Source organism: Mustela putorius, unplaced genomic scaffold (assembly GCF_011764305.1).
Source record: "Mustela putorius furo isolate JIRA1106 unplaced genomic scaffold, ASM1176430v1.1 tig00000179_pilon_pilon_pilon, whole genome shotgun sequence".
Classification (NCBI taxonomy): domain Eukaryota; kingdom Metazoa; phylum Chordata; class Mammalia; order Carnivora; family Mustelidae; genus Mustela; species Mustela putorius.
The window spans coordinates 10,020,846-10,047,158 of NW_025421305.1; the positions used below are offsets into that span (position 1 = coordinate 10,020,846).

At 42.9% G+C, this 26,313-nt stretch overlaps 1 protein-coding gene across 7 annotated transcripts in view; it reads right to left on the reverse strand.

Moving 5' to 3' along the window:
* The window catches only part of ENOX1 (ecto-NOX disulfide-thiol exchanger 1), a 561,055-nt gene that overhangs the window by 97,778 nt on the left and 436,964 nt on the right, over window positions 1-26,313 (reverse strand). For all 7 annotated transcript variants that reach the window (XM_045076639.1, XM_004759254.3, XM_045076640.1 and 4 more), the window contains one exon: window positions 5,501-5,685. In XM_045076639.1, the coding sequence (XP_044932574.1) occupies window positions 5,501-5,685 (185 nt within the window). The remainder of the gene's footprint in view (window positions 1-5,500; window positions 5,686-26,313) is intronic.

A 26,313-nucleotide genomic window follows, 5' to 3' on the forward strand; every position in this document is an offset into this window, starting at 1 on the left:
TAATCGAAGACAAAAAATAACGCTTGGAAATAACACGATGATCAAACAGAACCTTCAGTGGCAAGGATACAGTTTAAACAGATAACAGGAGAAAAATGGGTAACGGGCACATTAGCATCAGCCTGGTAAAGGTCTGTTATCTGACTGGTGGGCATTTCAGAAAGAAAATAGAAACTGAAAACAAAAGTGAAAAATTATCCAAGAAAGAGAGAAACTCCCATGGCAAACGCCTACTACATCTGTCTGTGTTCTTTGCCTATAAAACCTTCCCCAGGCTCTTCCCAGCACCTTCTCCCAGCACTCTTGAAGCCTGCTGGGAGCAGCGGGCCTGCTGGGCTTCAGATGATTTTTGTAATTTTTAAGGGAAGTGCATTTTATGTTTCAGAAAAAAACTTTTTGTTTTAAATCCTCTGAAAATTTCTGGAATATGCTCATTTTACCTGTCTTTCCCTAAGATTTTCTAATGGTCAAAAATACCACCTTCCCCACAGCAGCTGCCTTCAGCCCCACAGCCACCATCACCGCCACCAATAGCACCACTCCTGCTGCCACAATCCTCATCCTGGCTTTGACCTGTGTGCACGAGACTTCACTATGTGGGAACATGGGAGTGGAAATGAGCACAAAATTTCATGGTCTCTTTTATTTACATTTGCTTATGTTTACATTTATTTATTTATTTATTTCAGAGAGAGGGAGTGAGCTAACTGGGGGAGGTGCAGAGGGAGACAGAGTCCTCAAGCAGACTCCCTGCTGAGCACAGAGCCCAACATGGGGCTCTATCCCAGGGCCCTGAGATCATGACTTGAGCCAAAATCAAGAATCAGCCACCAAACCGACTGAGTTACCCAGATGCCCCTCATTATCTCTTTTAAAAAGTACTTACAAAGCAACTGAGTAATTTAGAGAGGATTCAGAAGAGATGCTTTACTTAAGTGGTCAGATATACTCATCGATGTCATTTTAACAACTTTCTTTTATTTCTTAATAACTGCCCCCAAAGGACCAGTTCTTGAGTGACATTTGGCAAACTACCTGGGGTTACTATATATTTTAGGAAAATAATAGTATTATATGTCTCAGTCTCCTTCTTTAAAATTAGTTTAGATTAGTGAGTTTATAATACATATAGAGAAAATTCATACAAATATTCCTTTTCCAGCATAAATGCTGTCAATTATAATAATCCTCTTTTTTCCAGGTTTGTCCTGATCTTGCTAAATAAAAGTTGTCAAGACAGCTGACTAGCCCTGCTCTTTAACTAATGTCAAGCCAAGAGTGTTAGAAACCCACTGCTCTACATGGGCCATGGTTTACTGGCCTAAAGACAGCTGGTCTTCAAATGACATTTGCTAACACTATTAGAAAGCATTGGCTCAAAGTATTTATGAGGGACCCTTCTGACATAATCATCATCAGTCACACACAGTTTTATGATCAGCAGCTTATAATGGGATTCTGTTGTTATGTGAATATTCACCAGTCCTGTCAATATGATTTACAAAAGGCTTCAAAAGGAATTGATTTTTCAATTGGTTATTTAAAAATATAATATATTAGCCTATGCTCACAAATGAAAATCCAAGTATTGTTTAAATTTAGGTGTGGCTAAAATCATACTGAGATACTCTACCCTTACTCTAGTGGTTAAAAAAGATAAAACAAAACAAAACAGACCGACCTTACCAAGCACTGACTGCAAGTATGCAGAACGACTGGAATTTTCCTGTATTCCAAGGGAATGCACGATGGTACAGACACTTTGGGAAACAGTCCAGCCATTTCTTAAAAAAGTTAAGCATACTTTCCATATGACCCAGCAGTTCTAGTTCTAGGTATTTACCAAAGTGGAATGAAAATTTATTCCAAACAAAGTTTGTAAGTGAATGTTTGCAACACATTTATTCATCGTAGCCCCAAAGAGGAAACCACCCATACGTCCATTAACTGGTGAATAGATAAACAAATTATGGCTCTTCTTTACTACTATTTAGTCAAAACTACTATCCGTAGTCTGATCAGTATGAACTACTGATACATATGGCTAGGCCATGTGCAGGAATCTCTAAATCATTGTGCTAGCTGAGCGAAGCCAGACTCGAAAGTTCTTCATTCTATATACTTGCACTTATAGAACATTCTGGGAAAGGCAAAACCATGAAAGGTAGAAAACAAACCTGTGGTTGCTGGGAATTGGGTTGACTAAAAAGGGGGATAGGGGAATTTTTTTGGGGGGGGGTGATAGAACAATTTTATATATTGATTGTGGTAGTGGTTTCATGAGGGTATCAATTCGTCAAAATTCATGGAACTGCAGCCCTAACAAGAATATTTTTATTATATGTAAATTTTGCCTCAATAAATTCAGTGTGATAATTGGAAGATAAATGAGAGTTTAAGATAGGTATATCCTTTCTTTATATACGTAAAGATACAAATGAAAGCCAACAACCTCACTCTCCTTGTGGCAGACACAGGTTAACTTCATTGCCAGCTTAAGATCAGGTGAAGGCTACAGTGTTACCATGGATACAAGCTATTATTTCCTTTTGTGTGAAATCTCTAATATTAAATGGTGACTCACATGTAATATTGGGGTAGACTCAGAAACAACCAAAGTCACCCAAGGGTTTTTAGCCTTAGCAACCCTGCCCATAACATTTTCTTCATGAACATAAGAGAAACTATGATGTCAGTGAAAATATCTTTAAAAAACTAAAAGAAGAAAGGATAAAAACTTTTTGACTAAACTTGAGGGCAATTCTAAAAATGGCCGGCTAGTTTAAAAGCTGTGAAGACTGTATTTTCTTTTATTTGTTACAGAAATAATTTCCCATAGATCAATTCCTGAAACAACAATGTGTGGGAGGCTAACCTGTCCTCTAGCTGTTGACTTTCCTGTGAGATCATGGTTTTCTAATTAAGAAAGTGGATAGTGGGTAGACCGAGAGGAAATTTAAAAATCAGCAGAATCCTTTGTGGTAGGGCTCAAATTAGCATGATATGGTCATTTATTCAGAATGATATAAAGGTAGAAATTGACTCCGAAAAAGCACATATTTTTGAACATTATTAAAGTTGTGTTGCCAGAAAGACTGCCATGCAGCCACCTAATAGCCACTAAAATGAAAATCATAGTTTTTGTCACTGAGGGAGTGCTTCCCACATTACTAGAAGGAGCTACACATACCTCTAGGATGTTGGCTTCCTATCTATGGTCCAAGAATCCAGAGCTCCCACAGGCTCCACGTTAGTCCTTCTTCTGTGCTTGTGTCCATTATTCTGACATTCAATAGGTGTATTTGCCTACCATGTGGCTATTAGTGATTGAATTATGTCCCCTCAAAATTTCCATTTTCAAATCCTAGCCCCCTGTGCCTCAGAATGTGATGTTATTTGGAAAAAAGTCATTACAGGTCTGATCAGTTCAGATGAGGTCACACTAGAACAGCACAGGCCCCTCGGTCCTATACAAATCGTGTCCTTAGAAAAAGCAGGAATGTGGATGCTGGCATGCACAGCAAGAAATGAAGTCAGAAAGCAGGGTGATGTGTCTACAAACCAAAGACCACCAAAGACTGCCAGCAAAGCACCGGAAGCTAGGGGACAGAATGGGGAGCAGCCCTCAGCAGAACCACGCCAGCCGCCACCTGGATCTGGCACTTCTTACCTCCAGAACTCAGACGACACATTTCCATTGTTCAAACCAAACCCTATGAAACCAAATCCCACAAAACAAAACTGAAGTACCCTTCCTATTGACAAGAAGATTCTGTCAATGTCTCAGAGGCTGCAATAGCCGAACACTTACTTCATCTAAGGAGCTGCAGCTCTGTGGTGACCTTTGCCTTGGCTCCTGTGTGGACCAGGCTCCCAGGACCCAGCACTGACTCCCCAGCATGCTTCTCCCTGACTGACGAGCTCCCCCCTATCTCCTCAGACTGCCTTCAGACATGAGTCTTTGAGCATCATAACAGTTTTATCAACTGAGGCAAACTTTCCTAGAGGAAAAGAGGGCCCTTTGCATGAGGTGTGAGATGGTAGCCGTGGTCTCGGCCTGGCATAGCCGACTCTGGGGGAATTGACAGGCTCTCCTGGCAGGGGCGTTGAGGCACACCCAGTGTCGGGACATGCGTACAACCCCGGGAGCCTCGCACAGGAGCTGTTACACCCATTTCCAAGCGCAGGGACCTGAGCAGCGACTGTAACGACATTTTCCTGGCGAGCACTGACCTCCGAATTGCACTGATTTGCCTAACACACACTGTGAAACATCAACCAGTTAGGACTCAAAGCCAAGACTCAAAAATGGCTTTAAAATGGCAGGAGATGTTCAAGACATAATTTCTGTGACTTAGTCATTAACTTGTTTCTATCCCAGTCTGCACATCTTTTTTTTATACCCTTTCCTCTAAATTATTTTTCCCTGTTTGGCCAATGTTTCTATAGCAGCTACTTCTAATCATTAAGACACTTCTGTAGGCAATTCGTGCTCCTGATCTTGGAGAGCAGGGGAATTAAAACAATATCCTACTTACTATATAGTTTGGTTGCCCATCATTCTATTTACATTTCCCTGTTTAAATAAAAACAGTTTTTCCCCCCAGAAAAGAGTGGTTAGGTTTGTACATTCTGAGGGGTAATACAGGATACCTATGTGTGACAAAAATTTGTGCCGTATTGTTCCATAGCAACTTGAAGGCTCAAACACTAGAATTCTGTCACAAGTCACTTGAGATTTTTCAGACCTCGATCCTGCTATGAATCTTTGATTCTATTCTCCATCTGCTGTGCTGGGGTCTCCCATCCCCTCAACCTCTCACCCCCCACAATCTGTGCTCCTTCTCCCTCCTCCATTGCCCAGTGACTCCTGTCTCTTCCTAACAACTTCCACAGACACATCTTTAGCTTCAGTGTGGGAGGCTAAAGTCTGGCGCTCCTTCGCAAAAACACAGATACCACCCTGTTCCCAAAATTGCCCACTCTGGTGCTTCAGCCACTCCATCAATAAACATCTTAACTGCACAGTAGCATGTTCATGAGACCCAACTATATCCTCCCTATAATCCAGAAGGAGTGAAAACAATAGCGTTTACATTTACATGGAGCTTGGAAACAAGCTCACCATGCCTTTGTAAAATCTGTTGGCATGCTTTCAACTTAGAAGTTCTCAAGGACAAAACACCCTCGTCATGATCCGTAAGGATTTTCTGACCATTTGCCACGAGGCTGAATTCCAGCCACAAACCCCTCCACCTCCTCGATTCTCTCGCTTAGCTTCCAACCTCAAGGGCATATTTCTTCAACATAATTCTTTAGCTTTGCTGTTTCTCCACATTCTGCTCCAACACCCACTAGCACTTTCCTTTCCTTGCGACTCAGTGTCCAGTTGTCCTTTCTTTTCCTTCACCTTTCCCGGCAAATGGCTGCCATTTTTCTTCCACTTAACACACACGTCCCTCTCCCTCAGACCAAAGAGAACGAAATCTGGGCCTGGTACCTGCTGCATGCCTTGCATGGTCTGCTGCAGGAACTGGAGCTGCTGGTCCTTGGTGACAGTTTCCTCTGTTCGAAAAAGTTGTTCCTTCTCTTGTTTGAGCAGCTCTACCTCGTTCCTGTAGGCATCCAGCTGCCAACGGAGACTGTCGTTCTCCTCCTTGAGGGCGTAGGCCTGAGCGGCCAGGGCTGCAACACAGAGTGAGCTTAAGTCAGTCACCTTCCTGCTTTGATGGGGGGTGGGGTGGGGTGGGGTGGGGTTGTGGGGGGTTGTGGGAGGAGCAGTCATTCACCCCAATTCTTACCATTAGCCCCAGCTCAGAGACATCCCCAAAGGCCTTGCCCCAGGGCTCTTTAGTTTGCAGTTGGTGGGCATGACCAACTTGGGGATTTTTATCTATTCTATTTGTCTTGTTGTATGGAGGAATGTTTCCTGGGGGCACAGGAATAATTCCTTCCAAAGGCCCATCTCTTGACCTCTCTCCCAGTCCAAGGCTCTAAGAAGTCCGGATGGTGGCTAAGTGGCGACAGCATTGACAATTCCAAGCAGCAATCACACCCACCCCTTTACTGTCCCGTTTCTGCAGCGTGGCTAGGCGGCTCGGGGGCCACTTTCTCTCCAGCAATCAGCCATTCCACAGGTGGAGTCCTGCGGCAGCGCTCCCAGGGAGGGAGGAATTGACAGGCACGTCTTTCCTCCCTCACAGTGGCTGGGACACATCAGACAGCTTATTTGCTCACTCCTGTCAGAAGGGTAACCTGGTTCCATTTGTTTCACACATTAAAACTCTGAGCCCCTACAAGGCTGAGTGGTTACTCAAATACCCATTCTTGAAACCTAAAATTCCCAGATGTGGACTTGGACCTCAAGCACATCTCCATCTTACCAAGAGAGAGAGACTATTAACACAGGGTCCTCCACACCTCAGAGCTTTGGAAACAGCAGAGACTGAAGAAGAAAGAGTGCATGGTACGAACGACACTGAAGATGGTTTCCAGCTTAGGGCTTTTTGGCCTCTCCAGTGATGAGAACCGTCGGCTGGACACGTACCAAGTGACAGGCCCTGAACCTAGGGCTTTGTTTGGACTAAGTCCCTATTCCGCCCCTCCCCCATCAAGTCTGCTCTTAATCCCCCTCTTTACAGGTGAAAGAGGTGAGGCACAGAGAAGTTAGAGAATTCTTCTCATCCCACAAAGTAAGTAGCAGGAATAGTCTTGGGGCACCTGGGTGGCTTAGTTGGTTAAATGTCTGACTCTCGGTTTCAGCTTGGGCCATAGTCTCATGGATTGTGGGATCGAGCCCCACGTCAGGCTGCTGCTTGCTCAGTGGGGAGTCAAAGATTCTCTTTCTCTGCTCGGACCCCAGCTCATTCTCTCTCTCTCTCTAAAATAAATAATCTTAAAAAAAAAAAAAAAAAGTAGCACAAACAGTTTTCAAGTCACTGGGCTGTTCTGCCAGTCTGGGTGTGTTTAGTTCTTACTAATTTGAAACTCCTTGTGAATTTTCTCCTCCACTCTCCTACCAGTATCCCACACTTTCTCCCCCTCCCACGGCAAATTCATGCTCTACTGTTGTAAGCAAGATAAAAGTGGAAGAGAAATTTCAATACTTAACAGAAACTTCTTCAAAAAAGTGGCTTCCAGTCTGTAAGGGCAGAATGTGAGGCCTACTGTGCGGCCGGTTCTCAGTGTGTGCTCATCTCTACCTCTCACTTCCCAAAACCAATCAGACAGCCTGGAGGTCAGCCCCCTGCGTGTTCTAACTTCACGTTGCAGTACACTGACAACTGATCTTCACAGAGGTGCTCTGAAATCCCTATGAATGTTCTCCTCAAGTATCAAACATGAAATTACATTAATAATAGCTTTATAGTTGAGTGGTTTATGGTATTCTGCTTTGCAAAATGATTATGTATAGTACACAGGAAAGACTAATCAAATAGAACATGCAATTAACCAGAAAATTCCCTACCTCAAACCATCAGGGATCAATTAGTCAACAAACATTTATTGCATACGGACTCTGTGCCCAGGCCTGTCTGGGCATCTTGGATCACAAAAGGAGGAGCCGGAATAGGTCTCTTCTCTCAAGCAGTTCAGAGTATGAGAAACTGATTCATTTGTAAAGAAACCAACACATTCTGGGGAAGAGGGTTCAGAACGATGCCTGGCATATAGTAGTAACTTAATGAATGTTGGCTGACCGAACAAATAAATGGGCAACTTAGTGTCAAGGACCTAAGGAGCTGCGGGAAGAGAAAGGAAGACATAGATCAGAATAATAAAAGAGGGCTTCAGAGGCTGGAAGCCCGAGGATCTGGGAAGGACGTCTCAGCCTAAGCAAAAACCCAGGCAGGAGAATGGGAGAGCTACTACTTAGGGCAGGGAAGGCGACTATTTGGGGCAGGAAAGAGAGAAGCTCCATCCACAAGGCAAGTGTTGGTCTGCAGGCAGGGAGAGAAAGGTGAGCCAGGTTTGGTGATGAGAGGGGGTGGAGGCTCAGAAGTCAGGCCCGATTCAGTGCAGCAGCCAGCGGAGAACCACTCCAGGTGCCTGGGCAGTGAAAGGACACTATGAAACCAGTGATCTAGTAAGATTGGTTTGGCAATGGTGCGTGGAATGAACTGGAGGCTGAAAGGAACGAATGGAGGAAATTGTATTTGGTGTCCACGTGTGTGCAAAACCAAGGAGCAGCCAATTTTACAGTTTTCAGGGACGTAGAAAATCAGAAATGACCCAAAATATGGGCAGGAGCGTGCGCTCGTGCTTTTTAACATCACGAGGCCCAACTTCAGATCTTGTCCACACCCAGAGACCCCAACCCCTGACAACTCAGTTTACCAATCCGCAAGGAAATGGCTGTGAGGCATCGTTTGAGAGGGATGCTGTAATAGGGCAAAATTACAGAAAATGCAAATGATGGAAAAAGTGTTGGCACTACATAAGCACATTACTACATTTAGTAGCATTCAAAGACACTTAAGTCATTTCCTTAGGAAGCTCTATTTGGCCCTTTTTCAATTTAGAGTGGCATTTTTATTATCATAACTGATAGCAGGTGTTTGTGAAGAAATCGATTAGTATGCAGGGATGGAAATTACATTTTCCAAATGAATTGCATAGTCTGCAAGATACGCGGAAATCTGTGTAGCAAAATGCAAGCAGCTATAAAGCATGTGCCAGCAACATTATTTAAATAAATTATCTGAACATAAATACATATAGGAAAGTGCACCATCCATTATTTCATGGGCTCTTCTTAGAAGCCTGTGGAATGGCACTGCTGACAGCTCTTATTCTTGGCTGAGCCGAGTGACCACTGTTTCTGCCAAGGAAGAGACAATGCTCTTTGCATTTCTGGAATAGGACAGTGATATCATTATATTAAAAAAAAAAAAAAAAACACACAAAAAAAGCAGTTGTAACTCTGTAACAACCCCCTCCCCCCAAATCAATACCATAGCCAATCCCATCAACATTTTTGTAACTGAGGCATATAACGAATTTACATTCCTGATTAAGTGATTTCAAGCTTGATATTTGAAAAAAAAAAAAAGGTTACTCATGTGGCAGCAAAGTAGTTATTTCTGAAGAGTGAGAAATTGTGTATTGACTCCACTTAACTTCAGGACACCTGTTTGTACACATTATTCAATGTCATGCCTCAGCCCTGAATGTAACCTTCAGATGAGGCTTCCTGCAACACACTACATTATGTTTCTAAAAGAAAAAAGACCCTGATAATTCCTACCTTAATATTATTTTTTTCAGTATGTTAAAAATTCAGAAACTTGAAAGTTCCACTTTTTCATTTCTCTCTCTTTTTTTAATCTTTAGTTCTTTCTGGGACACTATATTAAATAGTTTTGAAAAATGTGTCATCAAGCTTCCATGATAAAATTTACCCTTGAGAGACTACATAATAAATTCACTATTCAAATAAGCGTAAGGATTAAAAATAAACTACAGTGTGCATCTTTTAGTAAGAATCCCTGAGGAGTGCACTATGTTTCAATAAATGGAATATTTAGCTAAGAGCCAGCCTCTGTGGATTACCAATTTTCAATAATAATAATAAAAAGAATACAGTAAGACTTCAGTGTAAACTATTCTCCTAACTACAATTAAATCTTCCTCTGGTGACTATAAAGGTGCTCCGAATCCAGTAGTGCCCATGGATTATCATTGGTTCATTCACCAACCAACAGATTACTGAAAGGCTCTATAAAGAAACTGCGGCATTGGGCACCTGGGTGGCTCAGTCAGCTAAGCGTCTGACTCTTGATTTCCACTCAGGTCATGATCTCAGGGTTGTGAGATCAAGCCCCGAGCCCCTTGTGGGGCTCTACATTCAGTGGGGCCTCTGCTTAGATTCTCTCCTCTCCCCTCTGCACAAACGTGCATGTGTGTGCTCTCACTCTCTCAAATAAGTAAATAAAACAAATCTTAATTAAAAAAAAAAAAAAAGAAGCTGCAGCATACACAAGGGTAAGGCCAGTGTGGTTGTCAATTCATACTTGCTCAGGCCTTAGAAAACTTCTGTTACTGGATTTTCCAAATGGATCACAAATGCAATAGCAACGTAAGAAAAACTCTGCTAACCAAGATTAAATTACATTTCAAAAATTAGCACTGGGCTACTAAAATTATCAAAGTGACATTAGGGTAGGAAATTGATCCCAAGATTAAATTGCACTGCTGAAAGGAGAGGTTTAAAAGTATTACAGCAGCTTGTTGTACCCTTTACTGGATTCTATATAAACCATTATTCTTTATATTAATTATGGTCAAAGTGACCTCTTTGTGTCTCCTGGATTACTTACTGTGTTTCCATGGGAACAGATAGTGGCATGCTTAACTTCTTTAAGTAAATAATCTGGTGAAAGCCTGGAAATCTCTCTCTTACTAGCCTGAGCCAGCCTCAGAAAAATAATTAGCACTATATGAAGAATGTAAGTTATTTTGGGTTATGTCCCAGTAAGCTGACAGTATGTTAATATCTTTTTCATGCTCAGGCGAGATGTAACTAAATAATAAAACATTTTAACATATTATTGCTAACAATATCTGGATTTCTCAGGGACTGTTCATCTCGGCTTCTTTGGGGAACTCTGTGTTTAGCATTCTCCCTCTGCTCTGCCAGATGTCCCCCCGGAATGCCGGAAGGGTGCTGTCAAGTGGGTGTTTCTTTCCCACATGCAGAGAGTCTCTTCCAAGGATTTCATCAGCTGCAGCCCAGCTAGGCAGTTGTGCTGATAGGTCCAGAATGCAGGATGATGTGGATGGATCCAAAACCCAGAGAACATCCTCACCATATGTGTTGCCTACCAGTCCCTGTGATCTGGTGACTTAATTACTACCCAGGCTCCACCTGGCTCCCTGCACCCAACCTCTTCTTATAGGCTGCCTGGAGTAGGGGTGAGGGGTGGAGCTTGCAGAGACCACACACTAGGTACCCCAACTCATGCCCTTCCTTATTTAGTGCAGTGCTGTTCCCAAGAGGTGACTGCCCCAGAGGCTGCCACGGGAATTTCTCTCCAGTGGGGCACAAGGGAGTCATGTGTGTCTTCTGAATAATCCGTCTCTTCCCGCTGCTGGAATGGGCCTGGGTCTCTGAATTACCATAAGGAAGAAAGGTGCCAAAGACCAAGCATATCTGCTTTGAACTCTTCTGTGTTCAAGAATAAACTTTTTGTTGCTGTTAAAGCCCTGAAAATGTGTGACTTATTAATGAAATAGCTGGTGTTCGTCTAATGCCGGTAATGGCTTACATTAGGATCCCCTGGTGGGCATGTTGAGACCCAGACTTCTGGGCCCTACCCCCAGAGTTGGCAATTTGGTGTGTCCGGGACGAAGCCTGAGAAACTGCATTCCTCAGTTTCTCGGGGGGGGGGGTGTGCTGATGCTGTGGGGGCAGAGGGTGCCCTTGAGAACTGCTGCTCAGACTGGCACTCACTCTCTTGGTTCCTGAACTGGGGCAATGGTTGACTTACGTGGACAGATTCTGAAGGAACCACAGGCTTGGCTTGTCGTTCCAGTTTCCTTCCTTTACCTTCGCCTGTGTGAGCCCCAGCTCCATGCTCTGCACCAGGGAGGGCTGTCCCGCCCCAGCCCCATTCCTATGCCCTGAGCACCTTCTCATGAAGTGAGGGCGAGAGCACTCCTTTCCCCATCTTCCCCAAATAAAAGTAGCAACAGCAGAGCAAGAGCAATGGTGGTGGTAATAGCTAACCGTTCTGACATGCCAGGCTACGGGCTAAGCATTTCACCTGCACAATCTCAGTGAACAGAATTACTGTTTCTGTTCTACAGATCAATGGAGCTGGGTTTGAGAGACACAGGGGCTGGGCAGCTGGCGGTGGTGCAGGGCTTACACTCAGCACGTGTGACTCCAGAACCTCTAGCACGGGACTGGGGTAGCTCCAGTGCAGCTCAGAGCTGGTGCAGGAGAGAGCGGGGAAACCAAGGACACCACCCTCGCAGCAACTTTGTTGCTAAAAGAGAAAGAGCAGTCCATTGTGGCAAGGTTTGGGGAGTGTTCTGCTTGAGCCTCTATTTAAAAGCAGACACACGTGTATCTTCTGCGGGAGAGTCCCTGTGGAAGGACCCCTCTGGCTCAGACCACGTAGGGATCCTCCTCCTGCTCTGTGTCTCTCTCCTCCAAGATGGCCACGCTGACAGTCGCTAACTGCTGAGCTCTTGAGCCTCAGTCAGTTAATAAGGCTCCCGTGAGAGGGCTGAGTCCATCCCACTCATGCTGATCTTGGGGTCTCTCAAGGACCAAAGTTAGATGCCCCCCTCCCGTCTGACCTCACTTGTGTTGTTACTGTGGCATGCGCCTTTTGGTAGAGCGCAGGTGGTGGAAACCTCCCTTCTCAAAGGGTCCTGTCCCCAAGACGTCCTCTGAATGGGCTGAGGAAGCCCCAGGACAAGGCCCAGGCCCACCCTCAGAGAACCAGGGGAAGGCGTGGGTTCCTCCAGTGTCCTGGCTCGGAGCTGAAAGGCACGGCGGCCACCCGCCACACGGCCAGGCTCCTGCCAGCCAGCCTCCTACAGTCCCGACAAACTGTAATCGATCTGTTTTTCAGTAACACCTGTATCACCGCGGAAGCAGCAATCTTCCTCAAATTGCTCACGGAAATTCCTTCTGCTTCATTTTTGCAGGATTATTATTATTACAACTTAGCATTGACATAACATTTTATATTTGCAGTGTGCATTATAGTCTGCACATTAGCTATTATTAGGGAAAGCTAAACAGAAGCACAATGCGGTGTCTATTTCCATCTTTGTGTGAGGCCACTGGAATAAGGGTAATTTTGAGAGTGCAGGTAAGCTAGATCCTGTTATTACAATGGCTTAAATGTGAGTCTGGAGGCACAACGGGCAGCAGGTGACTCTGGAAAAAAAAGAGAAATGCTCTGTTTCTCCCTGCATACAGCTCTTCCTAAGGAAGGGGTCTGCGGCAGCCATGGCTGCCAGCAGGAGCCGCTGGGTGCAAACACTACTGAGAACTGACATCAAGCCTTCCTGCTTTGCCACCAAACTTCTTATCCTCTGACGCCGCTCCCAACTCCCCCTCAGTGTCCTCAGGAGAAAATAAGCAAAGGAAAGAAGCTTGCCCACTTCCTTCGATAGTAGGTGATGACTGCCATTTAAAATACTGGGAAAGGTGCTCTATGGGCTGAGGGATGCGTTTCAAGGCCTTAGACAAGCACCTATCAGCAAGCCCTGCGAATTGTAACTTTCTCTGGGCCAGGCACAGCCCCACCTGACCTCAGCAGCTCCCCAGCCAGCTGCAGGAAGAACCTGTGATAGGTGTGGATGTGGTGGCAGCCAGTAGGGGCTCTCCCTACCGCGTGGTGTGGAAGGAGGCCCAAGGGAGAGGAGGCTTCTGGCTGTGGAGGGCTGCCGAGAGAGCCTCTTTCCTGAAGAAGGTGGGGAGAGGGTCTTCAGGTCAAGTTCACTGAAGGGAAGCCTGAGTGGAGACCTCTTTCACAAAGGACCCAGAAGTCTCTAGGAGAAGGGTCCCCCAACCCTCCCAGGCAGCCAGGGCAAGATCAGGGGGAGGGAAGGAGGGAGGCGCTGGGTTGTTGGAGACCTAAATTCAGGCCACAGGTATCTCAAGAGGGGATCCCTCCCACCCCAATTCACCCTTTTGACTAAACTTCAGTTTTCTTTTTCACTTTCAATCCCTATGCTGATTCCTAAGATTCAGGGCTTCCTCCCCCGCCCCCCCAAAGGCTTTTAATCATTTTTTTGTTAAGATTCAATTTTTTTAAATTTCCTTAAGATATTTTGTGAAGATATTTATTTATTTATTTATTTATTTATTTATTTATTTATGGGGGGAGGGAGAGAGAGAGAAACAGCATGGGCAGGAGGGGCAGAGGGAGAGAGAGAACCTCAAGCTGATCCCATACTGAGTGTAGAGCCCGATATGGGGCTTGATCCCAGGACCCTGAGATTACAACCTGAGCTAAAACCAAGAGTCGGATGATGAACTGATTGCACCATCCAAGAGCCCCACCTTCTGAAAGCTAAATTTAAAAATTCTCTTTTAGAGCAGTCAGGCTCAGACCAAGGTAAATCACACAATGACACGTTTCTAGGGGTGGCCACCTCTCCCTTGGCAGTGGCTCCCGTAATCGCAGACAGAGTGCCTCCCTTGGGGATGGTACTGCATCACTGGATTTTGCTTTGTAAGACTTCATCCTAACTAAGCAGTTGGTCTTGGCCAAAGAGAAATTTAAACAGCAACCCTTCCCGTTACCGTGTGAGGACCGTCTCCTCTTTCCCCCACCAAACTGCAGATTCCTTTCCCTTTTAACAAATGGTCACTTCTAATTTTCTTCAAGAAAACTTCCCCTCAAGAGGTGATGATTTCCTGCTCTTACTAACAGCCTCTCCCCCAGACACATGCAAACTCACACCCACATAAAACACATCCATACTCTGAAATGTGAAATGAAGGTCAGCCCCAACTTAAACAACGTTCTCAGATCTAGGCACCATCTAGGGCAAGGAAGGCAACTTAACCACAGAGTTTTTATTTTTCTAACACCAAATACTTGGGATAACAAAGATGAGTTGTAAAGAAACCCTTTTTCTCTCCTCAGTTTTTGTTTTATATAAACTTTATCCAGTCTATCGCAAGAGAACCACCAATTTGCTCTTAAGCTTGGGGGGGTGGAATGGAGGCACGTGAAGGCATGTCCTCTCCACTATCCTGGTCATTAGTGTTGAAACTCATTTATGTGCATGTATTTGTGCCTGACATTAGTTAGAATCCCAACCTCTCTAAACATATTACCACAGTAGGATGGCGCTCGTCTGATAATTAAGGCTGGTATTCCTCAAAGTTTGTTCCACGCGCAGCCTTCACTTGTCCTACTTTGGTAGCTCTTACATGAGGATTCCTGGACCCATCCCAGACCCTCTGAATCTGAGTAACTGGAATGGGGCCTGAGGATGTGCAGTTAACTACTTTCTAGGGTGGGCGGAATGCATGCCAACATTTTAGAACTTTTTAGGGACCAGATCCCCATTTCTTCATGCTTTCTTCTTTTTTCCAGTCTTATAAATATTTCATTATTTTTTTGACACCTGCCTTCTCTAACTGCTTTTCTGTCATTAGAAGGACCTTGCCTGTCCAGCTGTGACCATCCAACATGGCCGTCTCGGCCTCTCTGCCACCTGCCTTACCTTCTCACATTTCATGAATCTATCGACCTGTTCCTCTTGGAATGCTACTTACTGCCGCTCCCGTGATGATATTGTGACTGAATGCTTTCATAAATCCTCCAGGCAGTGTCTCCAAAACACATTTTTCTGATCTACTGGGTGTTGTTGTGTATTACTTTTCTTTGCAGGCATATTTCTGGAGAAAGTTCCAGTTGCAGCCGATCTGTGGCTTGCACGCAGGAGACACCCAGCTCAACCTCGGTGTTCTGTGGGAAATAATGACCCCCTACCAGGACCTCAGACCAGCTTCTTCCTGACGAGACGGGGCCCATCCTGTGCGCCCGCTCTCCCTAGACTTGTCGCTGGATCCTCAGAGGCTTTTCTCTTTGGCACGGGGCCAGGCATCGCTGCTTCCTTCTCTCCCCACTGATGGATAAGGAAGAAGTCCCTGGCTATTCTCCTAGGGTCTGAGAAAAGCTGAGACTCTGTTCCTGGCCTTCATCACATCTTTCTGCATCAGATTATCTTCATTTTTTTTTTTTCCTTCCTCCCAGCTAGCCTTTTCCCCATTAGCCACAGGGTACTTCACTGTTCCTCACACAGATATGATGGGGGGGGGCTGTCCACCCGTGTCGTGTCTGCCATACTCAAGAAAGAGCTCTTGGGGCGCCTGGGTGGCTCAGTGGGTTGAGCCTTTGCCTACGGCTCAGGTCGTGATCTCAGGGTCCTGGGATCCAGCCCCGCATGGGGCTCTCTGCTCAGCAGGGAGCCTGCTTCCCCTTCTCTCTGCCTGCTACTCTGCCTACCTGTGATCTCTCTCTCTCCATCAAATAAATAAATAAAATCTTAAAAAAAAAAAAAGAAAGAGCTCTCATTCATTTCTTCTTTCTTCAGTCCTTTATTATTGCCTATGTCAGTCACTTCTTTTCCACTAAACATTTTTATCTTTTACTTCACTTTTACTGTCTTTTCATATTTCATTACCCTACCTCAACCTGTTTTTTTCCCCTTTCTTTCTTACCAATTATTGACAGACATCAATTGTAAGGTTACATACCGGTGGTTCTCAAGCTTCTGTGCAGCAGAAATACCTGCGTGGTAATTTATAACTTCCATGAGTGGGACTGAACTCCCATTGCTAGGAAAGCTTCCCAGCTCTTTGTCATGTGGAGGCAGGCCCGTGAGTCGCTCACTCACACCTTCTGTTATTGCTCCTCAGTATCCGTCCTCCACACTGCCATGGTACCAGGTTATTTGTAAAATGCCATGGAAACCCTTACTTGGTTATTTCTTACAATCTCACGCGAACTCTCTGAGGATGAGGCTTATGTTTACTGAGAAGGCTGAGGCTTGGAAGAGGCCCATTGTTTGCCAACTCATGCCAAAACCAAAACTCAGATACCTCCAGGGTCTCTGGCCTCATCTGGTGCCAGGTTACTTCTTTACTATATTCAGTGTCTCCAAGCTCTCTCTTCCTGGGACTCTAATTCTCACTCATGTATCCATTTCTTCAGACCCTTTCTGGTGATTTTATCACCAAAATGACCCCCTCATCCAAAGAGCATCAAAGTGAGCTTAGCCTTCCTCAGGCCCAGGAAATAGGAAGGAAATGTGGAAGGAAGTCTTTCAAAAACTTATTTTCAGAACTCTTGACTTCTCATCCATTCAGATGGCTCCAGTTCACATTCCTCAACTGGACACATCTTCTCATTACTTCTCTCATCCCCAGAGGTTGAAAACTACAAAATCCTGCTTTGACAAACTCCGCATTTATCTTCCCCGAGTCCTTGGGCAGGGAAAAGTGCACATATTTTAAAAACTGCCTAGATGGCTAAATTATAGCAATTTTTCCCTGGGAGAGAGTTGTTCAGATATTAAAACCCTCTCTGTATTGAGTATGATAATCTTTCTCACATCCCCATGAAAAGCAGTTTTTGCTTTATTCATTAAAATGATTTGTTTTTGGTTTTCGATGAGTGTAATTTTTCAGGTAGCAATGTTTTATTCTTACTAGCAACTCCTTGAAAACCCTCCGTGAGCACTGAAGCCTCAGTTAAGCACTATTAATCAAACATTAAATGCTTTTAAACAGCTCTACCCCTTTTTCTAATTGAGAAATAGAGCTGTTTGGGCAAGTTTATGAGGTGACCTTGATTGAATTAAAGAGGTCAGGGATGGAACAGACTTCAAACTCATATTCAATGATTTTAAAAGAAATGACTTCCCTCCAATTAAGCAGGAATTAGCATGAAATATTTTGTTTCTGAAAGGTTAAAAGAATTCCTCTGAGAAACTAGCTCTCTTGTTTGCTAGCTCTTTATTGAACATGAGAGAGAAGGCGCCATGGATTGCTTTATGTAACGTGTTCTGGTAACAGGGGGGCGATGATCCAGCATCAATTATAACATTCTTAAGAGTCATAAATGTTGTACTGAAGGGGCAAGGAGTCCAATTTAAGTTTTAGTTTCTATTTCAAAAGCCCAGAGACCCAACAATTTTCAATTACTAAAAAAAATCATCAAGATACATTTTCCATCTGCATTAATTTCAACCTAGTTCTAGGGGGAAAGGTTCCAATATTACTTGGTTTCTCTGCTATTCCTCTTTCTAGCTTCATCCCTCACCTTGCCATAGTCCCCCATCTTTTAATGACCTGAAAGGACATGTCGTTCTTCCTGCTCTAAAAAGTAACACAGAAGAGTCTTTGTTGTAGAATTATGGAAGCTGGACTCCACAGAGGAGGGCAAAGGGACTGACATGTGAGGTCCCACACATGGGGACTCCAGGATATTATTTTTTTTTCCTTAAGATTTTATTTATTTATTTGACAGAGAGGAAGAGAGGGAGCACAAGCAGGGAGAATGGCAGGCAGAGCAAGAGGGAGAGGGACAAGCAGACTCCCTGCTGAACAAGGAGCCTAACACAAGGCTTGATCTCAGGACCCTAAGATCATGACCTGACTGAAGGCAGACACTTAACTAACTGAGCTACCCAGACTCCCCATCCAGGGTACTGTTTCTGGGAAGCAGTAGTCCTGAGAAGAACACTGGCCATGTTACTTTGTGTCCCTGCTCCTGTCAACTTCAGGGAGTTGTACAGACATAGATTATACACAAGAGGGAGGCAAAGGGGGTAAGACAGAGAGCAAGAAGGAACTTTAAATCCACATTCCTCTTATGAGAGTTGGAGCAAGTTGGTAAACCTCCATTAAACCTCAGGGTCCTCATCTGAAAAACCTGGTCAGTACTGTGAGGATTAAATAGGTAATAGTTACAGGGTTTTTCTTTCTTTCTTTTTTTTTTTTTTTTTTGGTGTGTGTGGGTTCCTAAACTGGAAAAAAAAAAAGTCCTTTAACTGATTAGAAATTAGTTCTTCCAGGTTTGAATTTCCTATTCCAACATTTCACCCACTCCTGTCCACCTACTGTGTACATAATATGCCATATGCTGGCCATTTAGAAAGGAAAAGATCTCAAACTAGTTTTTAAGGAACATATGGGGTGTCATCATGTTTCCACTCTTACTTGCTTGAAACAAAACATGAACCAGGGATAAGACAGAGTTCAGATGGACAGATTTATACAAATCCTTCACAGATAATATCTGCTCTCATAGCTCTTGATGCCAGAGTGTATCTGTTCGCTAGGGCTCTAACTGCAGAAGGTACTGGGGGCAGACCCTGTATGGACCCATGACCCAGGTCTAATCCCGGGAAAAGGAGAGCTCTGATGATGTGATATGAAAATTCTTCAGAGTAGATAAGCAACATTCTCAGATCAAAGACTGAGTTTCCATTAGTCTTTTAAGGCTTTGCTAATTTTTCCCTTTAATCTTGCACTGTAAGACAAATATCATGGTCCCATATACATCGTAAAAATTTGGTGGCTATTCATTTTATCACGGCTTTGTATTACAACATTACTTGAGATAATTCATGGAGGCAAAGAGCTAAGAAAGATAGAGAAATGGATGGCTTTAGGATACTCAGATTATACAAACCATACTACAAAATCCATATGGCAGGTAGAGACAATTCTTTAAAAACTGATAAATCATTAAAAGAAGAATAAAATCTTATCCTACCTCCAGAAGATTTGCCAAATTGTCACTTACATTGTACCTGAAAACTTGCAATTTTTTTTATAATGACAAAAACTACCCAATATAAACTTGCATAATTTATTTAGTATTTCAAATAATTATTGTTGGGGGTAAAAAAAAAAAAAGCCCCAATTTTTCTTATTAAATTAAAATATGGGATGGAGAGGGAGAGGACATATTCCTTGTAAGATCTCTTCTGGATTAAATGTCCCTGAGTCTGTGTATCTCCACAGGACTGATATTATTGTTATGTGCTGCCCCTCTGACTGAGATTTATTGAGAAGTACATCTTATTAAAAAAAAAGGGGAAAAAAGAGGCCCTAGGAACAAGGAAGCTAGGACAGCACTTCAATAAGTCCTGAAATTAGATAGAGAGTCAATAAACTGGTGATCTTCTCATAGGCTCTCCCAGCCCCTGAGGATGCAAAGGAAATATGGGATGAGATGGGAAATAAAAAGGCTAATACTGTAGCTCAGATCATTCCAGATCACCCATCAAGTCTGTGCCTGTGTTTTGAGAGGTATCTTGATTTTTCTCTTTACTTTTTTGGAGAGTTTGGGAATGGAAAACATGAGTTGGGACAGTATGCACGGTTCAGCAAAGGAAATGCATGACAGGGCACGGCTCCTTCCCAATGTACTTCACCTCTTCAAAGTATTTCTTCTTCTTGCCTGAAGCCACAGAACAGATTGCTTTTGAGGAAATAAATATCACTCAAGTAGAAAAGAGACTGTGCCAATTTCCTGGGTATTTTTAAAAGCTGGCACTGCTGTTGGAATGGGCTTAAGGACAGTTTGCTGGATGCACTGCTTATGTTGAAGCCAATCTCTTTCTAGTTAGTAGAAATACAGAAAATAATGGGAAAACTAAAAATAAGCCCCAGTCATATTTGTCTGCTATCAGTTTTTAAGGTAATAAACTCTGCAGTCTACCTTTGCCTCCCAAATGGCCTCATGGTGCCATGCACATCACAGAGGATGATTTTATTTGATTACTGACTCTTATGATTCCACTTAAGGCATTTGGGGAGGTTTTTTCTTCCTCCCATCAAACTTAGTGGTGGCATATGAAGGTCACTAACCTGGAAAGAAGGAAACTAGTACTGAGTTCTAGACTTTCTACTTGCTACCTTGGGGGAAATAACATTACTTCTTACCATGTGACTGCACATTCCTATCTGTAAAAAAAAAAAAAAAGAAGGTGGTTGTAGAAGATGATTTCTAAGGGTCTCGTCCACATCTGAAGAGACTGATCATTGCCACTCCCTGGGGGTAAGAATTCAACATGTCTGCCTGGTTTAGAACTTGAATTATTTCTTGACTCTTATTTTAATAGTTACGCAAATATGATCAGCCCTTGGAATAGGAAATTGTAAGACAATGTGATCTGGATATTAAATGTGGAAGTTCCCTAATGTAAAGCTGAAGAAGGCAATTCAATAAACTTCCATCATCTAGTACTGGTTACCATTTGTTACCACTTTTAATTTTCCTGTATAATTGGAAATGGCCAGGTATTCCCCAACTGATGGGAATTTTATCACAGGTTCTCCTAGGTAATTTTAAAATAACTATTTATTACAGTTTAATGATTAAAATAATACAGGTATATTTGTGGAAAATTCTGAGATGCTCAGAGAAGAAAACAAAAATCACCTATATTCACACCATCTAAAAATCATCACTCTGAATATTTTGACCTGTATCCTTATATATTTCCCCCAACATACAAACTGTGATGACAATACATACATTAACCAGTAGGAATGATCTGGACACTTATTTGTAATTGATTTTATCACTTAGCACAATACTGAGAACCTCTCATGACATCATATATATATATACTTATATATATATAAAACATTATATATATAGCCTTCCAGAGTAAGATTTTTCTCAAGGCTGCTTATGGCTATGTAATTAATTAACCCATATCCCACTGTTAGATATTAATGTGTTTCTAAAATAATTCTGAAAACTGAAAATTTAGGTAACCGCATCATTTGGCAACGACATACATGCCTCGAGTGGAAAGCAAAAGTCTCTGGGACACAGCAGCTTGGGAAGCTACAGTGGGCTCATTAAAGAACCTCCAACACCCTGCCTGAAGTACCACAATGAATACATCTGTCTTGCAGCTTCTGCTCTGGAAGTATTTCTCCCTACTTCTCTGCTACTGCTGGGGAGTCCAAAATAAAAATTCCTTTCCTTAACCATTTCCCAGAAGGCTGTTCACATTGTGTCCTGGAACTGGAGAGGAGTGGCTGAGCCCTTAGTCCCTCCCTGGTGTCAAGGACATTCACCCAAGGAAAAGAGAAGAGTCTCTAAGCCATTTAGACATGGGAGAGATCACTATAATAATGATTTGAAAACTGTTATAAACTTCAAAGTCTAGGGGCTTCTAAGTATAAATATCTTATCATTCAGGTAGAATTTCCAAGAAAGGAAAGAAAGTAATCACTTCTTTCAATTCTTTTTTTCATTAGTTATGAGGCCCCTAACTGTGCATGGCTTCCTGGAATTCTATAGGATGTCCTCTTGTCCTGCCTTGCTGTGTTCATACAGTAGACCTAGCATCGTCAGGTCTTTGATGAAAGGAGCTTGTGGGCAACAGCATTAGGAGTCAGGGTATAACAACTATGTCACTAACTGTGTTTTGATGAACAAAGCAATATGAAAACATAGGAGACTTAGGACAATGCTGTTCATAAACAGTACATCAGTGCTAAGAAGTTGGTAACACCATAAGTTTTAATATAGTCTGGTATTGATTCTTTTGGCCAATGTCCCACTTTAATAGTGTTATAATCATACTTTAATTTTTAGATTGAGAGGTACACAAGAAAAATCAATAGATACTATCTTTCCACTACCAACCAGCCTCATATATATATAGCCCCTCTGCCACACTCACATTTAAGGGACCTAAAAGATGCTTTGGGGATGGCTGGTCCAGTTATCAGGCTTTTAATAACCTCAAGCATCCACTCTGACCACCTCAGAGGTTAGAGCTTCAGCTCACAAAGATACACGCAAAGGAGCCTATGATAATCCAGAAAAGATACCCATTCATTTTCTCTATATTTTCTATTTCATTAACATATAAAAAGGAAGCTTTAAAAAAAAAACCCATTCACTCTTACAGGAGAGCTGTCTAAAACCAAAATCATATAGAATTACTGTTTCTGAGACTTGAAAAATATATAGATAAGTGCTTCTATAGTTAAACTGTGCAGGAGAAAACAGTTGAAAATACAAAACTATCTTTTGTAGTATTGTAACAGTTTTCTTCTTTCATTCTTCTTAGTCATTACATTTTCCAAAATGACCAAGTGCAATTTTTATATGAAAAACTGATTTTATTATTAAAATGTTACATGCTGCTGGAGGGTAATGAGCGATCCCTGTTTCACGATCAGAAATCCCTACTTATTATTTACAACTAAAAGGAACAACTAGGAAAAGGAACACTAAGGAATTCTTTTTTATGTTTAGAAAGAAAGAAAAAAAAAACTTACAAACTTACCCAGATTCTATCATCTAAACTCTCTTGAAAATATTCTGATTTTTTCCAGAAGTTGTGTAAACCACACTTAAATTCCAACAACACTGTGTTAATTTTGCTCAAATGCAAGCTGAAAACATATTTTAACATCCTGTCAGAATGAGGTACTAAGAGTGTCGATAAAATGACACTAAAATAAATGTAAATTTAGATTGCAGTTACAAGTGGCTGCCTGACTCTGGGAAGATGTTAGGTTGCTATAGTATTTTCCATAGCAACTTTGCATCTTATTACATAAATATTCCCTCAGTGTCCTTACAGCCTACTAAGAAAACAGGATTAAATCTACTCTCCTATGTAATGATCCTGCATCAAATCTTATCAGAATGAAATGCCCAGAAAACATAAGAAACCGCAATCTAGACCACAGTGCTTTGGCAAGTGAGAGGGTCAGAGCGCCATGGGCTGTGCCCGAGCAGCTGTGCGGTGACCTTGTGCTGCCCGCTGGCCATTCATCCATGCTCCGCCTGGGTTATGAGCTCTGCACTTCTCCCTTTGTGAGGATGGGCTGTGAACTTCCTCACTTTTCTCCTCTGTTTGCTAACTGCCCATCAGCCTAAGCCCTTCACCAAGCCGCAGGGGCTTGCATCACGAGACAAGAAGCCAGAGCATAACAGAGCTGCAGCGGGCTCCCCAAATGCAGCTGCAAGCCCATGCGGGGCTGTCACACAGGAAACCATTAGGAGAGCCACCCCCAGCTCCGAGCTAGTTGCACCAGGCATACGCTCTTTGAGATCTTCAGCGAGGTTCTACTGGGTTTTGCGTGGGTGTAGAACAGTTGCATGCTTAGAGTATTGGGCAAAATCTGTGGTCTCCTAGACACAACACAATTTCAGCAGAACAAATCCATTTTACAAGAAATACGTGATTATGGAGATCCGTGCCTAGGTGAGAGATGTCAGGAATACGGCACTGCCAGGTACTATATATAAATCAATTATAAGGGGGCTAAGCTTGAAGGGAGTTTCAAATGTGACTTTATAATAAACAGACAGTCTGGCTGGACAGGAGTGCTTCCGTTACAAAGGAATCCTACACTTGAGGATCAATTTAATGGCATCTGTTTCTTCCATTTAAAAGGTAAAGCAATTTACAAAAATATATCTATTTCTATACTCTTCAAAGACTTGTCCTTTATGAAAAGAGAACTTTAACTGTACATGAAATCAGGGAACTGAGAAATCTACCTGAAATAAGCATTTGTTTGATTTCCTTTGGTAAGATTAGAAAGATTTAAAAGGGAAAGTGTTTGGGGGTGGGTGGCCAGAGTCTTGGCTCCTTGAGAATGAAGCTCTATTTTAAGAGTTCAAGAATGAAGCAGGCTGCTCAGCCCACATCAGAAGATTTATTTCATCATCTTTCAGCCATATTAGTTTTAATTAATCACATTTCTTTGTTTGGCACTTGGATTCCCAGAAGGCATTCTGTTGTGGTTGAAAATAAAAGGCTCGTCTTTAATTCAGTGGTAGCTAATGTACACACACCACTGCTCTATTTCTCCTTTGGGTTGTCATCACATGCAGAAAAGTCTGCTAACAGAATATCCTTCCATGTTGTCTTGGGGGTCTGCTGGTACGAGAAGCTCAGCACAACTATGGACTTACTGAGTCACCTCACTTCCCACGTCTGAGCACTCTTGTCCCTCTACCGAGTTCCGAGCAACTCCAGAGTTAGTCTGCTTAGATCCTAAAAGCTTCTTCCAGCTGCGGGTGACATGGCCCCCTTCAGTGGGTACCCCATGAGTCGGTGGCAGGACCAGGTGCTGGTGGCCAGTGGCTCCTTCCTTCTGTGCCCAGGCTGGTGCCCAGGGACAGCAGTAATCCTCTTCTCAGGCTTGTGACAAACTGTAATCTGTTGCGTATCCTTTATGTCTTTCAAAAACACTCTTGTATAGAAAATAAACCAAAGCAGAAACAACAGTGGCAGTCCCAGTGTTCAAAGAGATCAAGGGGAGGGGTGCGTGGGTGGCTCACTTGCTCTTGGTTTTGGCTTAGGCCTGATCTCACTGGGGAGGCTGCTTCTCTCCCTCTCCCTCTGCCCCTACACCCCTGCCTTTAAAATCAATCAATCAATCTTTTTTTTTTTTTTTTTTTTAAGATTCATTTGAGTGAGAGAGAGAGAGCATGCAACAGTACATGAGAGGGGTGGGGGGCAGAGGGAGAGGCCAACTCCCGACTGAGCAGAGAGCCCTATGCGGGGACTGGATTCCGAGACCCTAAGATCATGACCTGAGCCAAAGGCAGACACTTAACTGACTGAGCCACACCAGTACTCCAATAAATTAATAAATCCTTAAAAAAAAAAAAAACCCAAAGACATCAAGGAGGTAGCCAGAGAGAGCCTAATTATTATTACTATTAATTTTTTTAACCTCAAGCTTCCAGCTACATATGAAATTATTCAGAAAACCTAATACTGCTAATTCCAACTGAACTTGATTATGAGTCCCTAACTTGATTCAGTTAGCTGAAATATTTGGGAAATCCTTGCTGGAAGTCTTATTAAAGTTGCAAAAAGAAATCTGTACCTACACATGGTGAGTTTCCATGGCAAATCAACAACCCAGAAAACACTTTTCATAATTATAAGAATATGTGCTCTCATAAGGAGCTCAGAGTTTGAATGAGATGTAATTAAAACCCAAGAACCTTCATTCATACGTTATGAAATGTTTTAAGGGTGGTCTATTACATAAAGATATTTTAGTTTCCTCTTCTAAAATTTGTGTTCAATGTACAATCTATACTCAACATATCCTAGACAAGGTACATCACTGGACAGTAATATTCATTTTGGTTTCTACTGAATTTAAAGCAATGGCTTTAGAATATATTTGGAATTAGGCTTTTAGGCACTAGACTTTTATTGACTTAAAATGCATATTTCTTCTTTTCAAAAAGCATCTCACACTCTTGAGGGCAGGGGAGACCATGTCTAGCCCTTTCCATACCTCCTAGATCCACAGTGCCTTGAGCACAAGAAGGGCTTGACAATTGTCTGTTGATAATTAGAATGATGCTGAGCGTCAGCTCTCTGGGCCCTGGCCTATTTTGCACATGGCGGCAGATTCTGAATGCATAAAAGTTTTACACATTTTGGAGAAATGAATCATCCTTGTTTGAACAAGCTTCTTAATGCTTGCCATTTAAATTTAGAGCAAATGTTCTCAGGGTTACGCCCTTCCCATCCACTTATGGGACAAAGGCATCAAAAAGACCAGAAGAAGGGAATATGCAATTGAAGTCTACAAAATTCATTGACTTGGTGAAAGGCCCAGCCAGGTACCAGAGGGTGACTAAGGCAAGAGGAGTTCACAGTGACTGAGCATTTGCTATGTGCGCCACACTCTAAGTACGGTTGGAAGGGCTCTACCTGCTTCGAATCCACAGTCCTACAACTAATTGGGCTCCACTACACGAGGCCTAACACTCTGGACAGACTTCCTCTTTTCTTCCTTTTTACCCC